The sequence below is a fragment of the Staurois parvus genome, unplaced genomic scaffold (genome assembly GCF_062004578.1).
Source record: "Staurois parvus isolate SC_StPar_1 unplaced genomic scaffold, SC_StPar_1.0 ptg001175l, whole genome shotgun sequence".
Lineage (NCBI taxonomy): Eukaryota > Metazoa > Chordata > Amphibia > Anura > Ranidae > Staurois > Staurois parvus.
Window position 1 is genome coordinate 815883 of NW_028318971.1, and position 23426 is coordinate 839308.

A 23426-nucleotide genomic window follows, 5' to 3' on the forward strand; every position below is an offset into this window, starting at 1 on the left:
AAATGATCGGTCTAACAATGGAATGTTCGCCCCTCACACAGAAACGATCGGTCTAACAATGGAATGTTCGGTGTAACACTGAGAGACAGAATACAACAACAAATTCAGCAGAAATGCGTCTAACAAATGATGACGGATCTGCATGTTCATGAGGGAAAGAAGGATTTGATCCCCTTCACAAAACATGACTTAGTACTTGATGGCCAATCCCTTGTTGGCAATCACAGAGGTCAGACGTTTCCTGGAGTTGGCCCCCAGGTTCGCACACATCTCAGGAGGGATTTTGGCCCACTCCTCTTGGCAGATCCTCTCCAAGTCATTAAGGTTTGGTGGCTGACGTTTGGTAACTCGAACTTTCAGCTCCCTCCACAGATTGTCAATTGGATGAAGGTGTGGAGACTGGCTAGGCCACTCCGGGACCTTAATGTGCTTCTACTTGAGCCGCTCCTTTGTTGCCTTGGCCGTGTGTTTTGGGTCATTGTCATGCTGGAACACCCATCCACCACCCATTTTCAATGCCCTAGCTGAGGGAAGAAGGTTCTCACCCAAATTTGATGGTACATTGCCCCGTCCATCGTCCCTTTGATGCGGTGCAGTTGTCCTGTCCCCTTAGCAGAAAAACACCCCCAAAGCAGAATGTTTCCACCACCATGTTTCACAGTTGGGATGGTGTTCTTGGGGTCATAGGCAGCATTCCTCCTCCTCCAAACACGGCAAGTTGAGTTGATGCCAAAGAGCTTGATTTTGGTCTCATCTGACCACAACACCTCCCACCAGTCCTCCTCTGCATCATTCAGATGTTCAGTGGCAGACTTCAGACGGGCCTGGACATGGGCTTTCTTGAGCAGAGGGACCTTGCGCGCACTGCAGGATTTCAGTCCTTGTCGGCATAGGCAACACAAAAAATGGACCCCCCCCCAAGAGAGAGACTTGCCATCACAGCTCTCTGAAATGAAACCATTTTTAGATGTCTTCATTCCCACCGACAGCCCTCTGCTCCATCAGTGCTGCCTATATCACTCACCCGACTCCCCTCCCGGAGTCTCAACGCCACTCCCTTGGCTCCCCTCACTCCGCTCTGCTCTTCCACCTGCTGCCCAGCCCTGGTGTCCCTTGCAGCCTCCTCAGACACACCGCCACCCGCTCCTGGTCACCGCACAGGAACCGGCGGCTGAAGGCTCAGGGCGTGCAGTACAACCAGTGTCCCTTCTTCCAGGGGGCCGTGCCACCCCCTGAAAGATGCCGCCCAAGGCAAACGCCTTGTTTGCCTCGCAGTAAATTCGCCCCTGGGTAAAGATTGAAGGCTTTTGGCACCCAGAAGTGTCAGATGCCAAAAGATTCTGCTGGAGGCTGTAGCTCTTCAGAAGAGCTGGTTATTATTGACCTCTCCCAACTTAAATGGGCATTCATATGACCGCTGTGATTGGCTGTTCCAGTGGTCACATGGTCAGGGGCTGGTCCTGTCAGCTACTGATTGTTAGTGGGGAACGAGAGTTGTCCTTGACAGCTTGGGGGTGGGAACACCCAGTGATGCATATGTGCAGGGCGTGGGCATTAAAGCCCACCTATGTACCACCTCATTACATGCGATATGTGGGCAGTAACAGGTTAAAGGCTAAGTACACCTTTAAGAAAAAAAAAATAAAAGCAAAATGTGCAAATATATATATATCATTTTTTTTTTCCACTGGATCCTGCAAAACATTGCACTCACAATCAGTGGCTGGCTGGTGCAATGCCAGGCTCCTGCAGCCTCTTCCTCCAGCTTGCTGTCTGTAGCTCTGTATTGGCTGCCGGAATCCTCAATGGACTCTGAGTGCGCTGAACATCGCCCTTGTGATTGATAACTGCAAGTCCGTCTGTGTCCATTTGGGGCCATGCACCCATGCCGATGTCACATCGGGAGCAGCGGCCATGCCCGTGCGGCCGCTGCATCCCAATTGACAGCAATGGGACTGCCTGCATGGAGCACCTGTGCATTCCCATGCAGCCCCTACATGGGGAATGGATTCCTACACCCCTTGTGAACAAGGCCTTAGATGACAGGTGTCAAACCGCGGCCCTCCAGCCGCGGAGAAACTACAAGTCCCATCATGCCTCTGCCTTTGGGAGTCATGCTTTTAACTGTCAGCCCAGCAACACCTCATGGGATTTGTAGTTCGGCGAGGGCTGCAGTTTGACACCCCGGCTTAGATTCTCCAGTCTCTTTCATTTGTTCTTTGGTTTTCTTTCTTTTTTTTTTTTTTTTTCTTTCTTTTTTTGTGCTTTTTTGTCGTTTTCCTCCTTCCTCTTCACACTTTTTATGATGGTTTCCTTTCTTGTATTCTCTGATTCCTTTCTATTATCTTGTTTTCATATTCACTGAGTTTATAAAATAGTATTTCGGGTTGTAGATTAGGTTACCATTCTTCTTATTCAATAGATTTAATTGTAGAGTTTTGTGCACATATAAGGATACGAAGAAATGTATACAAAAGACAAAACTCTACCTTGACGGTACATCTGTGCAGGCGTGGCATTGCTGCCGAATATTACTTATTCTTTCTCTTTCCAGACCTCTACTTTTTCTTCTTCATTGATGAATAACATGCCCCCCCCAGTACATATCAGCCCCTCCATCCCACCTTCTATTACAAGTCCTCTCCCGTCCCAACGTGCCCCCCAGTACATATCAGCCCCTCCACCCCACCTGCTATTACAAGTCCTCTCCCGTCCCAACGTGCCCCCCAGTACATATCAGCCCCTCCACCCCACCTTCTATTACAAGTCCTCTCTCTTCCCAACGTGCCCCCCAGTACATATCAGCCCCTCCACCCCACCTTCTATTACAAGTCCTCTCCCGTCCCAACGTGCCCCCCAGTACATATCAGCCCCTCCACCCCACCTTCTATTACAAGTCCTCTCCCGTCCCAACATGCCCCCCCCAGTACATATCAGCCCCTCCACCCCACCTTCTATTACAAGTCCTCTCTCTTCCCAACGTGCCCCCCAGTACATATCAGCCCCTCCATCCCACCTTCTATTACAAGTCCTCTCCCGTCCCAACGTGCCCCCCAGTACATATCAGTCCCTCCATCCCACCTTCTATTACAAGTCCTCTCCCGTCCCAACGTGCCCCCCAGTACATATCAGCCCCTCCACCCCACCTTCTATTACAAGTCCTCTCCCGTCCCAACGTGCCCCCCCAGTACATATCAGTCCCTCCATCCCACCTTCTATTACAAGTCCTCTCCCGTCCCAACGTGCCCCCCAGTACATATCAGCCCCTCCATCCCACCTTCTATTACAAGTCCTCTCCCGTCCCAACATGCCCCCCCCAGTACATATCAGCCCCTCCACCCCACCTTCTATTACAAGTCCTCTCCCGTCCCAACGTGCCCCCCAGTACATATCAGCCCCTCCATCCCACCTTCTATTACAAGTCCTCTCCCGTCCCAACGTGCCCCCCAGTACATATCAGCCCCTCCATCCCACCTTCTATTACAAGTCCTCTCCCGTCCCAACGTGCCCCCCCAGTACATATCAGTCCCTCCACCCCACCTTCTATTACAAGTCCTCTCCCGTCCCAACGTGCCCCCCCAGTACATATCAGCCCCTCCACCCCACCTTCTATTACAAGTCCTCTCTCTTCCCAACGTGCCCCCCCAGTACATATCAGTCCCTCCACCCCACCTTCTATTACAAGTCCTCTGCCGTTCCAACGTGCCCCCCCAGTACATATCAGCCCCTGCACCCCACCTTCTATTACATGTCCTCTCCCGTCCCAACGTGCCCCCCCAGTACATATCAGCCCCTCCACCCACCTTCTATTACAAGTCCTTTCCCGTCCCAACGTGCCCCCCCAGTACATATCAGCCCCTTCACCCCACCTTCTATTACAAGTCCTCTCCCATCCCAACGTGCCCCCCCAGTACATATCAGCCCCTCCACCCCACCTTCCATTACAAGTCCTCTGCTGTCCCAGTGTTCCCCCCAGTACATATCAGCCCCTCCACCCCACCTTCTATTACAAGACCTCTCCCGCCCCAACGTGCCCCCCAGTACATATCAGCCCCTCCACCCCACCTTCTATTACAAGTCCTCTCCCATCCCATTGTGCCCCCCCAGTACATATCAGCCCCTCCACCCCACCTTCCATTACAAGTCCTCTGCTGTCCCAGTGTTCCCCCCAGTACATATCAGCCCCTCCACCCCACCTTCTATTACAAGACCTCTCCCGCCCCAACGTGCCCCCCAGTACATATCAGCCCCTCCACCCCACCTTCTATTATAGTCCTCTCCCGCACCAACGTGCCCCCCAGTACATATCAGCCCCTCCACCCCACCTTTCTCACTGATCATTCTATAAGGCCTGGTTCACACCAATGCGGTTTTTATATTACTTTTTTGCATTTTTACAGTCCATTTAACATGGTTTATTATGGGACACGTTCAGCTCTGCTTTTTTAAGCTGTTGCATTTTTTGGAAAGGTTCGGGGACTTTTTTTTAAGCCCAGCAACAAGTTGGCCTAAAAAAAAAAAGGAAGAAAACGCAAAGAGCGCCTCAAACAGCGCTGCAAAAAGGACAAAATGCAAACTTCATTGTTGTGATCCAGGCCTAGCTCATAGGGCGGTTGGGTGTCCTAACCTCGAAGAAGCCCATACCTTTCCATCATAGGGCGGATGGGTGTCCTCCTAACCTCTAAGAAGCCCATACCTTTCCATCATAGGGCGGATGGGTGTCCTCCTAACCTCTAAGAAGCCCATACCTTTCCATCATAGGGCGGATGGGTGTCCTCCTAACCTCTAAGAAGCCCATACCTTTCCATCATAGGGCGGATGGGTGTCCTCCTAACCTCTTAGAAGCCCATACCTTTCCATCATAGGGCGGATGGGTGTCCTCCTAACCTCTAAGAAGCCCATACCTTTCCATCATAGGGCGGATGGGTGTCCTCCTAACCTCTAAGAAGCCCATACCTTTCCATCATAGGGCGGATGGGTGTCCTCCTAACCTCTTAGAAGCCCATACCTTTCCATCATAGGGCGGATGGGTGTCCTCCTAACCTCTACGAAGCCCATACCTTTCCATCATAGGGCGGATGGGTGTCCTCCTAACCTCTAAGAAGCCCATACCTTTCCATCATAGGGCGGATGGGTGTCCTCCTAACCTCTAAGAAGCCTATACCTTTCCATCTTTCCTCAAAACCCTTCTAAACCTTCTGTTTGTTGTCTCCATTTTGAACTGTAAAACCTCTTCTGTTCTTAGACTTTTTTGTATCCGTATGTATGTGTGTTTTTTCCTTTAATTGGCTCAGTGTGTGTCCTTCAAGTGTGTAAGTCTCAACATTGAGCTGCACAAAGCCCCCTAATAGAATGGCCCAGAATAGCCCCTTATGGTGTAGAGTTCTCGAGAGTCTGGTCCGGTTCCCAGATCCTGGAGACAAAAGCGAGGAGCCGGTAAGAAGGTGGATTCCTCTCCAGGAACTTCCTGGCGGTCTGTTTTGCTGATAAATGTTACATAGAATCTGAACAATGGTTGGAAGTGCTCTCCATCCAATAAGTGGACTCAATGGGTGGCTGCTGGTCCACACAATAGAGGCACCATTTTCAGGCAGGCATACAAGGGTGCTAACCAGGACTTCCTTCAGCAGATAGAACATCTTCCAAACGTGTATTTTTCATGTTGTGTCTAGTTCAGGGTTTCTCATCATGGGTTCCATTGAACTCTAGGGTTCCTCCAGAGGTTGCTAGGGGTTCCTGTCTCTCAGAAAAGTTCCCACCAACATCATTGATCTTTTTAGTTATCTATAAGGGGGGTAATTCTTCCCACTGACCAGAAGTGTAAGCAGCATTCTTCTCAATGACCACAACACTCATGTATCGTGAGTTGTATACATGGTTGTCACTCTTGTGATGCATAGCCCCCTCTGCACTGCATAGCCCGGTATTCACTAAAGTGTTAAAGGTAACCTGGAAACACTTGGGTTGGCCCCACCAGGACCGGGGTTGCTACTAACAGAATATACCTATCTTTTCATGACGCAAGACCTGCAAGAGTTTATATATTTTTTTATGGCAATGAACACCCAAGTTACCTACTTCATATACGAGGTGGTCATAAGGTTTTGAGAGTTTTGTAACACGCCAGCAAATGGCAGCACAAGGCTACACGCACAGTCAAGGGGAGCACCGACCTTCATAAGTCAATGTGCCAAAAGACATCGCCCTGTGTACATCAGGAGCTGTGTAATTGGTGTGGTTCTGACCACACCAATAGACATCGTCCTGTGTACATCAGGAGCTACTAGTGCCATTCTGACCACACCAATAGACATCGTCCTGTGTACATCAGGAGCTACTAGTGCCATTCTGACCACACCAATAGACATTGTCCTGTGTACATCGGGAGCTGTGTAATTGGTGTGGTTCTGACCACACCAATAGACATTGTCCTGTGTACATCGGGAGCTACTAGTGCCATTCTGACCACACCAATAGACATCGTCCTGTGTACATCAGGAGCTACTAGTGCCATTCTGACCACACCAATAGACATTGTCCTGTGTACATCGGGAGCTGTGTAATTGGTGTGGTTCTGACCACACCAATAGACATTGTCCTGTGTACATCAGGAGCTACTAGTGCCATTCTGACCACACTAATAGACATCGTCCTGTCTACATCAGGAGCTACTGGTGCCATTCTGACCACGCCAATAGACATCGTCCTGTGTACATCGGGAGCTGTGTAACTGGTGCTATTCTAACCACACCAATAGACATCTCCCTGTGTACATCGGGAGCTGTGCAACTGGTGCTATTCTAGCCATGCCAATAGACATCGTCCTGTGTACATCGGGAGCTGTGTAACTGGTGGTATTCTGGCCACACCAATAGACATCTCTCTGTGTACATTGGGAGCTGTGTAACTGGTGCCATTCTGACCACGCCAATAGACATTGCCCTGGGTACATCGGGAGCTGTGCAACTGGTGGTATTCTGGCCACACCAATAGACATCTCTCTGTGTACATTGGGAGCTGTGTAACTGGTGCCATTCTGACCACGTCAATAGACATTGCCCTGGGTACATCGGGAGCTGTGCAACTGGTGCTATTCTGACCATGTGCGTTACCATGTCTGCCATTTCATCATGGACAGCAAGTTAGAACAAAGAGCAAATGTGAAATTCTCAAACACACAAGTTTCACCACCGGTAATGATCCTCAACATGAAGGATGGATCATCCACGGCATGCTGATGGAGTTCTTGGCAGACTTTGACATGGTGTTCTTCCTGCTCCTGGGTCAGCAGCCTGGGGACGAACTTGACAGCAACATGGTGAATGTTCCAATCACATGTGAGGCCTGGACTGTCCCATATGACACACCGACAATGGCAGCAATGCAGTGGATTGTTCTCTGACCATCATCATGCACAAGTTGCCGAATGGTTTCCACATTTTTGGAGGTTGAGCTCGTTGAAGGTCTTCCTGATCTCTCGTTGTCTTCCAGAGATGTTCTGCTCTTGAAGTGCGCGTGCCGCTCACAACACCTCGAATTACTAATTTCAGCATCGCCGTAAACTTGCTGAATCGTGCCAGATGTCTCCGTGGCAGATTTACCCCGTTTCATGCAGAATTTCACGTTTGCTCTTTGTTCCAACTTGCTGTCCATGATGAAATAGCAGACGTGGTAGAGCACGTGGTCAGAATAGCACCAGTTGCACAGCTCCCAATGTACACAGGACGATGTCTTTTGGCACACTGACTTATGAAGGTTGGTACTCTGTGTGACTTCATTCCCTTCACTGGAACTAGGGGGCCAAGCCCAACCCCTGAAAGACACCCCCACACCATAATCTCCCCTCCACCATACTTTACACTTGGCACAATGCAGTCAGGCAAGTAATGTTCTCTTGGCAACCACCAAACCCAGACACGTCCATCAGATTGCCAGACAGAGAAGTGTGATTGGTCACTGCAGAGAACACGTCTCCCCTGCTCTAGAGTCCAGTGGCGGCGTGCTTTACACCACGGCATCCGACACTTTGCATTGCACTTGGTGATGGAAGGCTTGGATGCAGCTGCTCGGCCATGGAAACCCATTCCATGAAGCTCTCTACACACTGTTGTTGGGCTCATCTGAAGGCCACACCAAGTTTGGAGGTCTTTAGCTATTGACTCTGCAGACAGTTGGTGACTTCTGCGCACTGTGCGCTTCAGCATGCGCTGACCCCGCTCTGTCATGTGACGTGGCCTACCACTTGGTGGCTGAGTGGCTGTTGTTCCCAGTTGCTTCCACTTTGTTATAATCCCACTAACAGTTGAGCGTGGAATATTTAGTAGCCAGGAAATGTCACGGATGGACTTATTGCCCAGGTGACCACCTATCACGGGACCACGCTTGGAGTCACTGAGCTCCTGAGAGCGACCCATTCTTTCACCAATGTTTGTAGAAGCCGTCTGCATGCCTAGGGGCTTGATTGTATACACCTGTGTCCATGGAGCAGCACAGTGGCTAAATGGTTAGCACTTCCGCCTGGCAGTACTCGGGTCGTTGGTTCGAATCCCAGCCACGGCACCACCTGCCTGGAGTTTGTTCTCCCTGTGCCTGCGTGGGTTTCCCCCAGGGACTCCGGTTTCCTCCCACACTCCAAAGACATGCTGGTAGGTTCATTGGATCCTTTATAAATTGGCCCAAATATGTGTATGTATGAATGTAAGTTAGGGACCTTAGATTGTACGCCCCTTGAGGGTTAGGGACTGATGTGAATGTACAATATATATGTGTGAAGGGCTGCGTAAATTGACGGCGCTATATAAATACCTGAAAAATAAAAAAATAAAAAATGGAGGGGGTTGGAACACCTAAATCACATGATTGGGAGGGGATTGGAACACCTGAATCACATGATTGGGAGGGGATTGGAACACCTGAATCACATGATTGGGAGGGGATTGGAACACCTGAATCACATGATTGGGAGGGGATTGGAACACCTGAATCACATGATTGGAAAGGGGATTGGAACACCTGAATCACATGATTGGGAGGGGTGGGGACAATACGTCTGGCAATATAGTGTGTGTATGTATGTATATATACAGTTGTGTTCAAAATACTAGCAGTCAGACATCACTAACTGGATCAATCACTGTTTTTGGTGGAAATGATATTTCTACATGGCAGATAATTTCCTAGCCGGTGTAGTAGAGTCATAGAAATCCAACAGACCCGACAGTCATGACATGCATGCTGCTGATTCTGTGTCATTGAATCACTCATTGAAAGGGGCGTGTTCACAATAATAGCCGTGTGTTGAAAAAAGTGACTAAAGCTGCAAATCCTTCTAATCCTTTTATTTCCATCCACACAAATGCATTGGGAACACGACACATTCTATTCCAAATCACAACATGAAGAAAAATACATCAAATTTGTGTTGTTCCTCTAAAAAGATGGAAGAAAAGTGAATATTAGACGGTTCAAAAAAATGGCCGTGTTTGTATTCTTCTTTCCAAACTCCAACATTCACTATATAAACTGAGAAATGTTTGAAGATTTTGCTTTCCTTTGAATGACTTCATGAATATTTGGTTGTAGTCGCACTGTTTCTGAGAACTGCTGTACATCTGTGTTGCATGGAGTCCCCCAACTTCTGGCCCCTGTGATCAGGTATTCCAGCCCAGGATGATTGGACCACATTCCACAGTTCTTCTCTATTTCTTGGTTTTGCCTCAAACGGCATTTTTGATGTCACCCCACAAGTTTTCTATTGGATGAAGAGCCGGGGATTGGGCTGGCCACTCCATAACGTCCATCTTGTTGGTCTGGAACCAAGATGTTGCACGTTTACTGGTGTGTTTGGGGTCGTTGTCTTGTTGGAACACCCATTTCAAGGGCATTTCCTCTTCAGCATAAGGCAGCATGACCTCTTCAAGTATTCTGATGGATTCAAACTGATCCATGATCCCTGGTATGCGATAAATAGGCCCAACACCGTAGTATGAGAAACATCCCCATATCATGATGCTTGCACCACCATGCTTCACGGTCTTCACAGTGTACTGTGGCTTGAATTCAGTGTTTGGGGGTCGTCTGACAAACTGTCTCCGCCCACTAGACCCAAAAAGAACAATCTTACTTTCATCAGCCCACAAAATGTTGCGCCATTTCTCTTTAGGCCGGTCAATGTGCTCTTTGGCAGATTGTAACCTCTTCAGCACGTCTTTTTCCCAACAGTGGGACTTTGCGGGGACTTCTTGCAGATAGCTTGGCTTCACATCGGCGTCTTCTAATTGTAACAGTCCTCACAGGGAACGTCACACCTTCTTTCATCTTCCTGGAGCTGATTGTTGGCTGAGTCCTCACAGGGAACGTCACACCTTCTTTCATCTTCCTGGAGCTGATTGTTGGCTGAGTCCGCACCATTTTGGCTATTCTTCTATCCATTCCAATGGTAGTTTTTTGCTTTCTTCCTCGTCTTTCAGGTTTTGGTTGCCATTTTAAAGCATTTGCCATCATTTTAGCTGAGCAGCCGATCATTTTCTGCACTTCTTTATATGTTTTCCCCTCTCCAATCAACTTTTTAATCAAGGTACGCTGTTCTTCTGAACAATGTCTGGAACGACCCATTTTCCTCAGAATTTCAGAGATAAATGCACTGTAACCAGCATGTCCAAGATTTGCTGCCTTCCTTCCTTAAATAAGGGCAATCATTGCCACCTGTTTATCAAAGAATGAATGACCTCACTAATAGAACTCCACACGGCTATTATTGTGAACACGCCCCTTTCAATGAGTGATTCAATGACACAGAATCAGCAGCATGCATGTCATGACTGTCGGGTCTGTTGGATTTCTATGACTCTACTACACCTGCTAGGAAATTATCTGCCATGTAGAAATATCATTTCCACCAAAAACAGTGATTGATCCGGTTAGTGATGTCTGACGGCTAGTATTTTCAACACAACTGTCTATATTAGAATCCATTAATCACATGTAATCTCTATATTGTATATAATATATTTAGTATGATTATTATTGGTACGGCATTGACTGGTATTAATATTCCCAGAACTTACGGCTGGCTGCCCGGATCTTCCACTGTTCCCCGATAATTCAGAAATTCAGCGTATTCCTATTCTCATCCAGCCTCTATTTCTGTGTTGAAGGTTTTGAAGAAAATCTCAAAATACATTCAAGAGCAAAATGAGAAGATCTACGCTCCCCGAGGTCTCCTAATCACTGATCCCGTAGAACGAGGAATGCGTGTCGTATCCTTTTTGTAACAATTTTTTTTTTTTTTTGCATCGGGTCGGGTAAGTGTTCGTTGTTTTACAGTTGCAAGAAAAAGTATGTGAACCCCTTGGGATTCCGTGGAGTTTTGCATGAATTGGGCATAAAATGTGCTCTGACCGTCATCTAAGTCACAATAGAAGAACACAGTCTGCTGAACATAATACTACACAAACATTAGATGTTGCCATGGTTTAATTGCACATAACATGTAAACATTCACAGTGCAGGGAGGAAAAAGTATGTGAACCTTTGGACTTAATAACTGGTTGACCCTCCTTTGGCAGCAATAACCTCAACCAAACGTTTCCTGTAGTTGCAGATCAGACCTGCACAACGATCTGGAGTCATTTTGGACCACTCCTCTTCACAAAACTGTTTCAGTGTAGCAATATTCTTGGGATGTCTGGTGTGAATCGCTCTCTTAAGGTCATGCCACAGCATTTCAATGGGGTTGAGGTCAGGACTCTGACTGGGCCACTCCAGAAGGCGTATTCTGTGCTGTTGCAGCCATTGTTTTGTTGAATGACTTGTATGCTTTGGGTCATTGTCCTGTTGCATCACCCATCCTCTGCGGAGCTTCAGTTGGCGGACAGATGGTCGTACGTTTTCCTGCAAAATGTCTTGATAAACTCTGGAATTCATTTTCCCATCAATGACAACAATCCGTCCAGCCCTGAGGCAGCAAAGCAGCCCCAAACCATGATGCTCCCTCCGTCATGTTTCACAGTGGGGATGAGGTTTTGATGTTGGTGTGCTGGGCCTTTTTTTCTCCACACATAGTGTTGTGTGTTCTTCCCAAACAACTCAATCTTGGTTTCATCTGTCCACAGTATATTCTGCCAGTAGTGCTGTGGACACATCCAGGTGCTCTTTTGCAAACTTCAAACGTGCTGCAATCTTCTTTTTGGACAGCAATGGCTTCCTCCGTGGTGTCCTCCCATGTACTCCATTCTTGTGTAATGTTTTCCTTATTGTAGATGTGTCAACAAAAATGTTAGCATGTGCCAGAGATTTCTGTAGGTCTTTAGCTGACACTCTGGGATTCTTCTTTACCTCGTGCAGCATTCTGCGCTGTGCTCTTGCAGTCATTTTTACAGGACGACCACGCCTAGGGAGAGTAGCAGCAGTGCTAAACTTTCTCCATTTGTAGACAGTCTGTCTTACCGTGGACACAGGAACATCAAGGCTCAAGGAGATACTTTTGTAACCCTTTCCAGCTTCATGCAAGTCAACAATTCTTGATGGTAGGTCTTCTGAGAGCTCTTTTCTGCGAGGCATGGTTCACATCAGACAGTGTTTCTTGAAACCAGTAAACCCAAAACAGGTGTCAGCAACACATCCAATATCATCACACTGATTGGAGTCAAGGTTGGCTCGCTCCTGGCTCCAATTAGCTCTGGGAGAAGTCATTAAGCTAGGGCCTCACATACTTTTTCCTCCCTGCACTGTGAATGTTTACATGTTATGTGCAATGAAACCATGGCAACATCTAATGTTTGTGTAGTATTATGTTCAGCAGACTGTGTTCTTCTATTGTTGTGACTTAGATGACGTTCAGAGCACATTTTATGCCCAATTCATGCAAAACTCCACGTAATCCCAAGGGGTTCACATACTTTTTCTTGCTACTGTACACTTTCCACTGGCTGCTATCCTGATTGGTTCTAAAGCCAAAAGGTTCTTTAGTATCTTAGTGTGTTACCTGCATTAAGGTAAAAAAAACCTTCCACAGGTTGTCCCCCTCCCCCCCCAAATACTTACCCTGTAGTCCTGTATTGATCCAGCGCTGTGCCCATCTGCAGCAGTGCTCTCTCTCCCCTCTCACGGGCTCAGAGACAGTAGATGGCTCCTGCTGCTGTCAATCAAATCCCGTGGGGAGAAAACAGGGGGTGGGACCGAGCCACTCTGTGTGTGTCTATGGGTGCACACAGCCCAGCTTGGGAGCAAGCCAGCAGGTGCGCCCCCTATAGGAAGCGGATTCCTATGGTGGCGCACAGGGAAGAGGAGTAGCCAAGATTGTCGGTGCGGGACCCCAGAAGAACCCCAGAACCAATAGTATTGCACAGAGCAGGTAAGTATGACAGTTTGCTATTTTAGTTAAGAAAAAAAAACAAACTTTATAAATGCTTTAATGATGCAGCTGTAATACTGCATGTCACGCGAACTGAGAGCGCAGGGAGAGAGCACACGGAGACAGATTGCACGGAACCCGACGTGCCGGTGTTTATTGGGGTACAGACAATAGATCCGTTAGTCTACAGATCCACACCAGACGCAGCAACACAGTAACGTGCTTTGGAAGGCAATATGGAACAACAGGGGGCTGGTAGTCCACAGGGTTCAGTAAGACAGGGGCGTGGCAGTTTCGTGGGACTTTGGGTTCCTGGGGAGAATTGGGCTCAGTCTTTTGGGCAGCACGGGGTTAGTCCACTTACTGGATGCGGGGAGCTGGACACGGAGGGTTGCAGTCCACACAGGCACCACAGCAGAGGACAGTTCAGGCAGGCAATGGGTAAGTCCAGGCACACAGCAGAGGGCAGACTGGCAGGCGATGGGTAAGTCCGGGCGCACAGCACAGGGCAGACTGGCAGGCAATGGGTAAGTCCGGGCGCACAGCACAGGGCAGTTCAGGCAGGCAATGGGTAAGTCCGGGCACACAGCACAGGGCAGACTGGCAGGCGATGAGTAAGTCCAGGCGCACAGGAGAGGGCAGTTCAGACAGGCAATGGGTAAGTCCGGGCGCACAGCAGAGGGCAGACTGGCAGGCAATGGGTAAGTCCGGGCGCACAGCACAGGGCAGTTCAGGCAGGCAATGGGTAAGTATGGGCGCACAGCAGAGGGCAGGCTGGCAAGCAATGGGTAAGTCCGGGCACACAGCAGAGGGCAAGCTGGCAGGCAATGGGTAAGTCTGGGCGCACAGCAGAGGGCAGTTCAGGCAGGCAATGGGTAAGTCCAGGCACACAGCACAGGGCAGTGCAGGCAGGCAATGGGTAAGTCTGGGCACACAGCACAGGGCAGTTCAGGCAGGCAATGGGTAAGTCCGGGCACACAGCACAGGGCAGACTGGCAGGCGATGGGTAAGTCCGGGCGCACAGGAGAGGGCAGTTCAGGCAGGCAATGGGTAAGTCTGCGCGCACAGCACAGAGCAGTGCAGGCAGGCGATGGGTAAGTCTGGGCACACAGCACAGGGCAGTGCAGGCAGGCGATGGGTAAGTCTGGGCACACAGCACAGGGCAGTTCAGGCAGGCGATGGGTAAGTCCGGGCGTACAGCAGAAGGCAGGCTGGCAGGCAATGGGTAAGTCCTGGCACACAGCAGAGGGCAGTTCAGGCAGGCGATGGGTAAGTCCGGGCACACAGCAGAAGGCAGACTGGCAGGCAATGGGTAAGTCCGGGCACACAGCAGAGGGCAAGCTGGCAGGCAATGGGTAAGTCGGGGCGCACAGCAGAGGGCAAGCTGGCAGGCAATGGGTAAGTCGGGGCGCACAGCAGAGGGCAGTTCAGGCAGGCAGCAAGCCTGGAGGATGGGGGGGGATGGGAGAACCAGCTCCGTGACACTGCACAAATGCAATATGGGTGGCCTTTAAATCATAAAAAAGTATAAAAAAAAAAAAACCATTACATTTTCCAGGAAATCCCATCTTTTAGTCGTCAACAATACGCCATGATAGTAATTCTGTACAATGCCCAGTACACAGAGTTTGAACCATGTATGGCCTGCATAAGTAAAAATTCCAATTTTTTTGCTGTCTTGCAGACCACTCTGGTTATTTTCCGCCATTGTCCATTCCGAATGGATACCAAATGTTGCATTGATACCTTTCCATGGTGCCCCTACTAATGAGGACCCCTGTTGTTGTATTCATTCTTGGAGAACGTAGGTAAGTATTGCTGTGTGTGTATAAAATCCAGAGGCCCTGGGTGGAAGTAGGAGTGACCAATCACACAAGTGTCTTCCTTGATCCCGTCTATTAAAGATCGAGATCTCCATCTATGAAGACCGATGCAGTAGCGGCAGCAGCAGCAGTGGGAGCTCCAGCAGCACCAGCAGCGCCGGCGGCGGCGGAGTAGCCAGTCGTGCCCGATGACTGGCAGAGAGTCCCTGCGGGGACCTGTACTGCCGAGACGATGGCCTTTCTGAAATTCGAAGACTGCGATATCAGAGCACCAGGTTCTAACTGTAGATAGGACTCCTTGTAGCCGGACACGACATGGAGCATCTGTAACGGAACCGGACCCCAACTGCACTAGGGTATTTCCGTTAGATTCCCGCTTCCCTGTCCGAACACAGATCCATGGCCACCACTGCTGACCATACAAGACGAGACAGCACCAGGCTTGTATTAAAACAGGAAATAGACTGCTTTATTTTAACAGACACAAGATATATACACAGGGCGGGGCAATACATTTAGTAACAAGAGACACATCCTAACAGACAGTCCCATCAGGGGGAAGGGCTGCCGGAAACACCCCCCACCAAGCCAATACACATAAACCCCATAATAGTTTGCTCCCAAGCAAGACACAATAGAACAATGGGACTTCGTGGCAGTAAACAATGAACAACCCCCACACCCCACCTATACCTGTCTACACAATATCAGGACATTCCACCCTGTACCCCTAACAGGCACAGGGTGACTTACACATAATATGGATATGGGGAGCTGAGAAAGGGGTCTCCCCACCTCTCCAAAGGGGGCTGTGTTCCATGGGCCCCCCCACTCAAAGTCGCTCCCGTCACAACATCACAAGGGTTCCATCGACTTCCTTGACAAGAACCTGAACGAATCGAGCAAAACGAACAGACGCACCTTTTAATGAAGGCTTCCACCGTTCCACCCGCCATGGAACGTGCAATCACATAGGTTTATATATTCTAGTTTCTATTTATTTTTCAGAAAAAGCAATTCTAGCTGCTGCGTATGAAATGACGCATCATCTCCAAACGTTACTTTGTAGCTGTAACTGGGATACATATCAATCTTCTGCCTGATCTAAGGAACGTATCGTGGAAAATGAAATCTATTTTAGGAAATATATATATATATATCACTGAGATTAAAAACCATTTGGATGATACCTGCATGTTTCCACAATGGAATCTGTAACCACAGACTAATTACTAGATGTTTCCTGTATTTATAACAAAAAAAAAATAATAATTCAACCTATTAGGAATGCTTCCATTGACGGAGATTTCTGAACAACGCAAGTTGGAGAAAACTCTCAAGTTCAACTTCCTGACCCGAAACCTCATCTTATTCCGTTGCCTTAATTTGAATAAATGTGTAGACGATTGTAAATATCTCATTGGAAGACAATGACTTGGAGCAGAGCCCTTTTACCATTGGACGTTGGTGTAATAATGGAGATTAATGAGGTGTTTTCCATTGTGCTGAGAATTGTTCATGGATGATCATGTAGTAATGTTTTGGGGGGGGTTTCCTGCATTCTTCCTTCCCATGACTTGTACATTTGTATCTCTGGTGGTTTTACATAATGGTGTGATCTCCGGATGCCATTGAAAACCTAACGCTGAACTACGGGTAAAGGAAAAGCCCACCATTGCAATGATTCTGCACCCCCATTCCATTGGGTTACCTGCTCGTTTGTGTCTAGGGGGACGGGGCAAAGCAGGTTTACTTTGGGGGTGCAGCCCTACGGCAAGGGCTTGGGCTTTAATGGCTGTGTATTATCTAGTAGTAGTCACATTCAGTTGGACCTGTTGTGTAATGTTGACCTTTTGTAGCTTCCCCCAACCACCTCTTTAGTTCTAATCAGGGTCAGGAACATAGCCCAGCATTTATATCCACAGAGGTGGCACACCTTCCTGTGGAAAGGCAAAGGTTATTGTCCAAGGACCGGATTGGAGGTGTGAAAATGGTGGAACCACCATGCTATACTTACATAGTTCCAGCCTTGGAGGTCAGGAAGGCTTCATCTATGTAATACTTTGATTTACTTGGCTGAAGGTGCGTATTGTTATCAAAAAGCCACGTTAGATGTCACGGTCAGGAGTCAGGCTCGGAGTCCAATAGCTTTAATAGTAGAGAGGCTCCCACCGATCAGCAGAACAAGTATACAAGCAGGACACCCTGGCGGAGCTCACCCGAAGGTGCAGGGTCTAAGTACTAACCACCAGAGCTCCTGATGGTGGAGATGGGTTTTGCTGCGTGTTAGTACCAGGTCATGGTCCTCAGGGTCGTCCGACCAGGAGGTGAGCAAATCCAGGTACAGTAGAAGATGTAACGGGTTGGGATCACGCTGAAGCATATTCAGTAAACAAGTCAAAGGACGGTAACAAGTAGTCACAGGTTGGGATCAAGCGGAAGCGTAGTCAGTAAACGAGCCAAAGGTCGGTTACAAGTAGTCGCAGGTTGGGATCAAGCGGAAGCGTAGTCAGTAAACGAGCCAAAGGTCGGTAACAAGTAGTAGCAGGTTGGGATCAGGCAAAAGCATAGTCAGTAAACAAGCCAAAAGTCAGTAACAAGTAGTCGCAGGTTGGGATCAGGCGGAAGCGTAGTCAGTAAACGAGCCAAAGGTCGGTAACAAGTAGTCGCAGGTTGGGATCAAGCGGAAGCGTAGTCAGTAAACAAGCCAAAGGTCGTTAACAAGTAGTCGCAGGTTGGGATCAGGCGGAAGCGTAGTCAGTAAACGAGCCAAAGGTCGGTAACAAGTAGTCGCAGGTTGGGATCAAGCGGAAGCTTAGTCTGTAAACGAGCCAAAGGACGGTAACAAGTAGTCGCAGGTTGGGATCAGGCGGAAGTGTCGTCAGTAAACGAGCCAAAGGAAGGTAACAAGTAGTCGCAGGTTGGGATCAAGGGGAAGCGTAGTCAGTAAACGAGCCACAGGACGGTAACAAGTAGTCGCAGGTTGGGATCAAGGGGAAGCGTAGTCAGTAAACGAGCTAAAGGTCGGTAACAAGTAGTCGCAGATTGGGATCAGGCGGAAGCGTAGTCAGTAAACGAGCCAAAGGAAGGTAACAAGTAGTCGCAGGTTGGGATCAAGCAGAAGCGTAGTTAAGGAAGAAGCAAAAAGTCGGTAACGAAGGGTATCAAAGATGAAGACGGCAGCAGGAGAGACAAGAGTGAGATATTGGCTGGAGAGAGCATAATAATCTGGAAAACAGGAACTGCAGAGACGTGGCTTAAGTAGGAAGTTCATGGGAGGAGAAAAGAGTTCAAGGATGACCAAAAACAAGGTACAAGGCAAGATTGGCTAAAGCAGGGGTCTCCAAACTTTCTAAACAAAGGGCCAGTTTTTTTACCTTCAGACTTTACAGGGGCCAGACTTTGGCCAGTGGGAGTGAAAAACGACCTGGTATCAGTGGGAGTAAATAATGCCCTGTTATTTGTTTAGGTGGGAGTAAAAATGCCCATTTGTTGGTATCAGTGGGAGTAATAGTGCCCCATTGTTGACATCATTAGTGTTTGTGGAAGGAATAGTGCCCCATCATTGGTGTCAGTGGGAGGAATAGTGTCCCATCATTGGTATCAGTGGGAGGAATGGTGTCCCATCATTGGTATCAGTGGGAGGAATGGTGTCCCATCATTGGTATCAGTGGAAGGAATGGTGTCCCATCATTGGTGTCAGTGGGAGGAATGGTGCCCCACCATTGGAGTCAGTGGGAGGAATGGTGCCCCACCATTGGTGTCAGTGGGAGGAATGGTGCCCCACCATTGGTGTCAGTGGGAGGAATGGTGTCCCACCATTGGTGTCAGTGGGAGGAATGGTGCCCCAGCACTTGTCAGTTGTGGATAAAATAGGGCCTCAAGGGCCGGATAGAGGCAAGCAAAGGGCCACATCTAGCCCCAGGGCCACAATTTGGAGACCACTGGTCTAAAGGGTCAGAAAGGAGCTATCCAGCATCTCAGGTAGTTCAATAAGGAGAATTACTGCCAGACACAGCAGAGGTCCCAGGTTCAGATCTTGGTCCTGACAGTAGAGATGGTAAATTGGCATTATATGTGGAAGACAGAGGGTATCGAAGGCCTCCACCCCTATCCAGTGATGGTTGCTCCTGTTTGACATAGATGGCCTTTTTCACAGAAGCTGAGCCTCCGTCCAGAACTTGAACCTCAGGAGGTTGTCTTTTCTCCATAAGGAGTATGAAAAGTCTTGACCTGTAGAATTTGTCCTCCTATGTTTGGCTGTTTACTTGCTAAGAAGTTGCATCATCTCCCCAGTGTCCAGGTCTTTGTGTTGCTCAGTACTTTGCACTCCAGATACCAAGTTACTTGTGTGCACCACCAGCCATCTACATCAAAGGACTAACGCCGGTGAAGCTTTCCTTCGGGATGGGATAATAAAACTACAACTAGCTTTCACACCTCCCAACCTTGGACAATATCTTCTGTCCTTCCATGTTGACTGAATGAAGGTGTCAGTGCTCTCGGTGGGGTTGTGAATGTTGGGGGAGTCTCCTGACGTGGGTTGGATCCAAAGAAGTGGCTTGGACGATCTACAAAATGTCTTCAACGTTACCGAACAAGACCAGGTAAATGTGACCTACGCCCTCCCCCATGACCTGGATGAAGGAGAACCTTCACAGACTTGTAGATAAGACCTTCGCCGTTACACAAATCTGGGTACAAAAACACATTGGAATATGGCAGGACTTGGCATGAAGACCAAAGGCCGCGATCTTATGGGCCACCTGCTTTCGACTAACCTATTGTGTTACAGATGATTAACAGATAACCTGCAAAAAGAAAGTGAAATATTTACCTCTTGGTTGGTGGTTAGTAAAATTCTTCCATCAGTTCCAGAGATATAGGTGCTGCTGCTCTCCGACCCTTCCGGGTGTGTCCAATATCAGCAGGGCCTGAGGCACTTCAGGAGCATAAGGATTTAAAACAGATCTTTCCAAACAAAGGGCCAGTTTATTGTCCTTCAGGCTTTAGTGGGGCTGGACTGTGGCCAGTGAGAGAAGAAAATGCACTAAATTTGGTGGTCAGTGGGAGCAAAAACAAAAAGCATAGCACCTGTGGTCAATAAGAGGAATAATGCCCCATCATTGGTGTCAGTGGGAGGAATAGCGCCCCATCATTGGTGTCAGTGGGAGGAATAGTGCCCCATCATTGGTGTCGGTGGAAGGAATAGTTTCCCATCATTGGTGTCAGTTGGAGGAATAGTGCCCCACCATTGGTATCAGTGGGAGGAATAGTGCCCCGTCATTGGTGTCAGTGGGAGGAATAGTGCCCCGTCATTGGTGTCATTGGGAGGAATAGTGCCCCGTCATTGGTGTCAGTGGGAGGAATAGTGCCCCGTCATTGGTGTCAGTGGGAGGAATAGTGTCCCGTCATTGGTGTCAGTGGGAGGAATAGTGCCCCGTCATTGGTGTCAGTGGGAGGAATAGTGCCCCGTCATTGGTGTCAGTGGGAGGAATAGTGCCCCGTCAGTGGGAGGAATAGTGCCCCTTCATTGGTGTCAGTGGGAGGAATAGTGCCCCATCATTGGTATCAGTGGGAGGAATAGTGCCCCATCATTGGTATCAGTGGGAGGAATAGTGCCCCATCATTGGTGTCAGTGGATAGCATGGTGCCCCATCATTGGTGTCAGTGGATAGCATGGTGCCCCATCATTGGTGTCAGTGGATAGCATGGTGCCCCATCATTGGTGTCAGTGGATAGCATGGTGCCCCAAGAGGGAAGCAGAGGGCTACATCCAGCCTGTGGGCCGCAGTCTGGAGACGACAGTTGTAGGAGACAAAGGTGTTGCTTAGGTCTACCAGTCCTCTTCATCATGTCACTGCATCTATGGAGGGGCAGTGTACCCCACCCTGGTCAGCAGCATTGTCAATAGGTGGAGAAAGTGGTTGGATGGACAAGGAGATGGACTTTGCGTTGGTGACAACGAATGTGAAGCCGACTCCAGCCAACACTTCAGCAGTTACAGCAATATTTAATTTCCTTTTGGGATAAAGATATAACATACATGAATAAAAGCTGATCGTTGTAAGCACCCCTATCAATGGTAAATGGTTTATCCCAACTGGCTAACTGCCATTTTTTTATGCACTGCTTGTCTCTATAGAGGAAACTCATTAACAACAGACTTTCTGGCATAATCATTGGGTAACAAACTATGGTACAGGGGGGACTCAGAAAAACAAAGATTGCTGTGTTGATGTTACTGACAGACTGGACCGGATACATTGTGTCACTTTGTTTTCCTATCTGTCACCATTCATCGATATAAACAATCTGTTCAGACTTTCCACAAGAACCGAAAGGTCCATCTCGCTGTCCTGCCCCGGAGAAAAGGCGGCGAATCCCTTAAAGCTGAACTCCAGGTAGATATAAACACCACAAAAATAATGCCACTCTGTAACCATCAGCACAACAATAATTGCACTTTGTATAGGCTGGTCCCTGAATGGGACCTGGTGTCAGCCCCTTGCAGTCCCCGTACGGCAGGGCTGGACTGCGAGCGGAAGCAGCAGCACAAGAGGCCAGTCGGTTCATGTGCATACTGTTAGGAGAAGAGAGCAGAGAGATGAGCTCATCGCCATGCTGCTTCTCCTGTCACTCTCCAGTCACTGGTTGGGGGATCATCCGGGATGACCTGGGCTGAAGGGAAGGCGGTTGTATGATGCCGGCCATCAGACCGAGGACATCTTGTGGCTCAAAAGAAGGACTGCAGGGGTGATCTCTGGATTCAGAGTCAAGGGCAGTCATTTGCTAAAGGCTGTTCACAGTGCATACTGTTAGGAGAAGAGAGCAGAGAGATGAGCTCATCGCCATGCTGCTTCTCCTTTCACTCTCCAGTCACTGGTTGGGGGATCGTCCGGGATGACCTGGGCTGAAGGGAAGGCGGTTGTATGATGCCGGCCATCAGACTGAGGACATCTTGTGGCTGAAAAGAAGGACTGCAGGGGTTATCTCTGGATTCAGAGTCAAGGGCAGTCATTTGCTAAAGGCTGTTCACAGTGCATACTGTTAGGAGAAGAGAGCAGAGAGATGAGCTCATCGCCATGCTGCTTCTCCTGTCACTGTCCAGTCACTGGTTGGGAAATCATCCGGGATGACCTGGGCTGAAGGGAAGGCGGTTGTATGATGCCGGCCATCAGACCGAGGACATCTTGTGGCTGAAAAGAAGGACTGCAGGGGTGATCTCTGGATTCAGAGTCGGTGGCAGCCATTGGCTAAAGGCGCCGGGAAATTTTCCAACATCCAATCTTGTGTTTTTTTTGGTTTTTTTTTTAGTTTTCCTTGGATATTTTTCAGCAAATGAAGCTCTGGAGATCAGTAGACCAACCCCCAATATCGCCACACATGGAGTGTTCATTTTATCTTGTCGTTTTTGGCTGGAGTTTAATGCTGTTACAGTTATGACCTTTCCTATAATAATAATTGCATTGTCAAAATGATCCCCTAAATGTTTCCAACCCAGTAAATGTAAATTCTTGTGTTTTGTTGTGAAATGTATTTTATTATCAGAGAATTCCAAGGATTTGGTGGAGATTCCTCTGTTGACAGTTAAATCAAGATGGGGGTAAAAAGGGGGGAGGTGCCTGTGACCACTGTGTGTCAAAGCTCCCATGAGATAGAACACTGTGGTCACCGACACGCCCCTATTTTTTAATTACAGTGGGTATTCATGGGCGGAGCATGCTTTTCAGAATCCCGCCCCCCACCAGACTAATGTCAGCATTACCACCCTGGAGCCCAACGACTCAGACAAGGAGCAGGAATTGTAAAATAAAATGAACACGGGGATTCCCCATATTATGAAAAACAGTCCAGTTGTATCGCACAGCATTTCAAGATGGCTACAGTTTAGTTTTGGATCGTGTGGGGGAGGAGTTAAATTTGGGTTTGGAGCTCTATCTGTGGCCCCGTTGCGGAGCTTTTTCTTCACTTTCTGTTCCTTGTGATTCCCATACAAGAGAAAAGTCGTAGAGCAATAAAAACGTCACAAGTTCATCCTGTTCTTCACGTTTGTGTCTGTGTCCATGTTGGAGAGATTTCCTCTCACTTCCTGTCCTGACGGTGAAACCTGGACAGGAGCTCTCTAACTCTTCTCTACAAACTCTAAAGTGGCTTTAGTAAGAAGGATGGCCTCCAAGTTTCCAAAAAAAAAAAATACTCCAGCACTTAATTGGATGTGGCTCTGGGTTTGGATCCCATGGAACCTT

The 23426-nt window shown here is 48.5% G+C and overlaps 1 protein-coding gene across 1 annotated transcript in view; it reads left to right on the forward strand.

Annotated features, from left to right (window-relative positions):
• LOC149438972 (golgin subfamily A member 7B-like) overlaps positions 1-23214 on the forward strand; it is a 70307-nt gene extending 47093 nt beyond the window's left edge. The window contains exons 4-5 of the mRNA XM_089659627.1: positions 11157-11258; positions 15259-23214. Coding sequence (XP_089515753.1) covers positions 11157-11258; positions 15259-15369 — 213 coding nt within the window. The 3' untranslated portion in view covers positions 15370-23214. The remainder of the gene's footprint in view (positions 1-11156; positions 11259-15258) is intronic.
• The last annotated feature ends 212 nt before the right edge of the window (positions 23215-23426 follow it).